Source organism: Clarias gariepinus, chromosome 4, assembly GCF_024256425.1.
Source record: "Clarias gariepinus isolate MV-2021 ecotype Netherlands chromosome 4, CGAR_prim_01v2, whole genome shotgun sequence".
Lineage (NCBI taxonomy): Eukaryota > Metazoa > Chordata > Actinopteri > Siluriformes > Clariidae > Clarias > Clarias gariepinus.
In genome coordinates, this window is record NC_071103.1 from 27,235,003 (window position 1) to 27,238,464 (window position 3,462).

General features: G+C 42.6%; 1 protein-coding gene across 1 annotated transcript; it reads right to left on the reverse strand.

The window, feature by feature from the left end:
• Positions 1 to 659: 659 nt before the first annotated feature.
• tpbgb (trophoblast glycoprotein b) lies at positions 660 to 2,955 on the reverse strand. The gene has a single exon (XM_053493601.1). It carries the CDS (start codon positions 2,374 to 2,376, stop codon positions 1,231 to 1,233), a length of 1,146 nt encoding a protein of 381 aa, XP_053349576.1. The 5' UTR covers positions 2,377 to 2,955; the 3' UTR covers positions 660 to 1,230.
• Positions 2,956 to 3,462: the final 507 nt, after the last annotated feature.

Below are 3,462 nucleotides of genomic sequence, written 5' to 3' on the forward strand. Positions count from 1 at the left end.
TTATGGTGCATGTTTCTAAAAATTCATTCTGTATTTTGGTGACTGAAATATGAGCTGGACCTCAGTATGCATTTCTAACATACTCACTTCAAGGGCTTAAAGGGAGATGTGGAAAAAGATGTAAATTTCCTGCTTCTCCTACAAGGATCATTGAAACTCCTCAAGGACTATTTTTATAACACATATTTTTTTACCCAATGTCTAAACAAAAGTTGTTACAGAGATGCTGTATATATATATATATATATATATAAATTGTAAATAAAATACCAGTAAATGCTGGCTTTTGAGTCTATTTCAGGCAGCAGCTTCAATTCCACACTGCCTACCTGCGCTGGTAAAGCCCAAAATTATTCAGGCAGTATATCTTTTAAAATTACAGGTCTGCATTTACATCACATGGGTATAGCCATTGCTAATAATATACAGGGCACAAACAGAACAAAAAAAAAAGTGTAACTATTACATAAAACAGTAGATGTTTTTAATATACTGTTTCTATAATAACACTTTATGGTGAATTACAACTGATAATTATGCATTTCTAGATATGTATCTGTGTCCGTATGTGTGTGAAAAAAATATACCTAATCCCTGTTCGTTTCCAGCAGTTTTGGATTCCTTGCAGGATTTCAAAGCACCAGAGGGGAGATGAGGAATCAATGCAAGATCTTTTTTATTCGGCAGAACATATTCGTAAGAAAAATTGAGCCATGTCCATGAAACAAATGTGAATATAAAAATGGACAGCTGTGATAACTGTATGAGTGTTAAGATATTGTAACCACTGAAAAAAGTACATGAACACATGCAAACATAGTAACGTATTATTCAAGGAGAAAAAAGTCAAGCATTAATGAGATTTAAGACATGTATGATTCTTCATTTCAGTCATTTTGCAAGCAAGATAATATGCACAACTTGCATCCATTAGAGAGATCGTTGTATCACATTCCACATTGTCCCAAAATATTATATGTAGAGTTCTTTTAAAAGAAAGAAGTACATATGTACCTTTTATGTGTTCTTAATTCATGCAAGCATTGAACAACATCTAAACAAGACACACCGTAACATAGCACGCGTGTACCGCAGCAGACGCCAATTAATCTATCTGGCATGGCATATTACATTATAAGCTTGTGAAAACTATGCAAATGTTGGGCTGAGTCACTGTGCGTAATTGTGGGAAATGTTTTTCCCTCATCTCCAGCCAAGCACCACACCTCCTTACACATCCGAGTTAAGACTGAGGTTGGCCAGGCGTGGATCCGAGTTGATCTCATACCTGTAATGGTAGCCTTCCATGTGGTCCCTGCATGCATCACGGATATTATACATCCATCTTTTGATGCCTTTTCTGTTCAGGTAAAGGACTAGCAGGAAAATGACCCCAATGAGGGCCAACACCATACCCAGGAAGACATATGACGTCTCCAGGGTAACCTCCAAGTTGCCAGAGTCAGTACACTGCAGCTCTGAATGCTTCAACTGCAGGAGCTGAATGGTTCGCAATTTTTCAGGCATCGTGCAGGTCATGTTCTCCTTGTCCACAACAATATCTGAGCTTTGTAACCACACCAGCATGTCCTCTATGTTGCAATCACAAACCCATTGATTTCCCAGCAGGGACAGTTTAAGCCTGGGGATCTGGTTGAACTCCTTTAACGTCTCATTGAACAGCACTTTCAGAGCGTTGTTTCGCAGGTCCAAACTTGTAAGTGCTCGGTTCTGGAAAGTCACGTTGTTGATCGAAACTAAGGAATTGTTTCTTAAGTCCAGGCTGGTAAGGTCAGACAGGCTGGTGAGCATGTCATCCGGAAGAACGACCAGGTTATTGTTGGCCAAGCTGAGGACGGAAAGTTTAGGCACGGACCGCTTTAAAAGATTATAAAAAACATCAGCCCTTGAGAAATTATACAGCGATGTGCTCAGGTTTAAAACCTGCAGCATATTGTTCTCTGGAAAAGCATCAGGGCTAAAATTGAAGATTCTGTTGCTGCTCAGGTCAAGCACACGGAGCTTTGGCAAGTTCTCAAACACTCCAGGGTCCACTTGTTCTATTAGGTTTTCCTGCAGATCAAGCTCTTCCAAAGAGTTCAGGCGAACAGGAAAGGACTCCTTGGAAAGGTTGAAGATGTCGTTTCCAGTGAGTAGAAGGGTCGTAGTGTTGGCTGGGATCGGGTGTGGGACAGAGGTTAAGTTCTGGCGTTTGCACTCTACTGTTGTGCCTGTGCACACACATTTGTGAGGACATTCCAGAGATACGGCAGCGCCAAAACACGTAAGGAAGAGCACCACACACGGAGTGGAGACGCGCCGCCTGGCCTGCTTCTCCTTCGGTAGCAGCGCGCGCAGCGAGCCTCCTGCACGCATTTCTGCGTTCCCGCCTTCCCGCTGGGGCTCAAGCAAAGTATCTATAGCTCCGCACTGCAATTAACACGCGCGCGCAAATTCAACGACAAGTCCCAACTAGACCGATCGTGTTTGCTTGAAATTCCGGCGAACGATTTCTGTCATTCCTTTCACTTCTTTTTGTCTTTGTTACAGAAAGAATAAAAAAAAACAATAACAACATGCAACTAGGACAGGGCAGAGGAAGGTGATGGGACGCCTTTGGAGATTCACATACCCGCCGTCAGTCCTCCTGTGTGTCCAGCAGCTCGTGCACTCATTCCTGAAAAAAAAAGTTCAATCTCCGAACAGCAGACTTCTCTTTCTCTCTCTCGCTCTGAAAGAACCGAATTCACCTCGTGCAGGTAAAATGTTCAGCTTTTAGACGCGGCGTAGCGCTGATGTGTATCCAAAAACTTTTGCGCTTTTTATTTCCTTCATGTATCCTGTGCTCTTTACGGATTTTCATGTCAGCGCCTTTGGACACATAGCAGACTCTCCTCGAGATCAGATTCCTGCTCCGCTTCCCCGAGAGCCGCGTCCAAACCTCTCAGTGGACTGTACCATTCCAGCGCGGCGAGGGGGAGAGACAGAGACAGGGAGACAGAGGGAGAGAGGGAGGGGAGGATGACACAAGAGGGCCACAAGAAGGAGAACACATGCAAAGCAGCTAGTGTGCAAGTGAGGTGTAAGATTACAGCATGTGGTTCCAGATGTTACCATCCCGTTCATGTTTTCATCTGTTTATTCTTCACTTTTCCATATAAGTTAATGTTCCTCAAGAAAATCGTTTAACCCGTCTCTATTGGCACAGATTGTCGGAAAACAAGCGTCACTGCTCTGGACACGCGACTTACTGCTTTCATTATGGGATTTTGTCTATTTAGTGAACAATCTCCCCTGCGTTTATGTAGGAATAAACTGTAGGATGAATGTCTGTAAGATGGGGCAGTTGAATTTAGAAGCAGTTATAGTGATACAGCTTACAACAGTAATTCTGTAGTGGAACTGCTTGATAAGTGTAAATCAGATTATGGGATCATGTATCATCATATACTGTATGGGGAT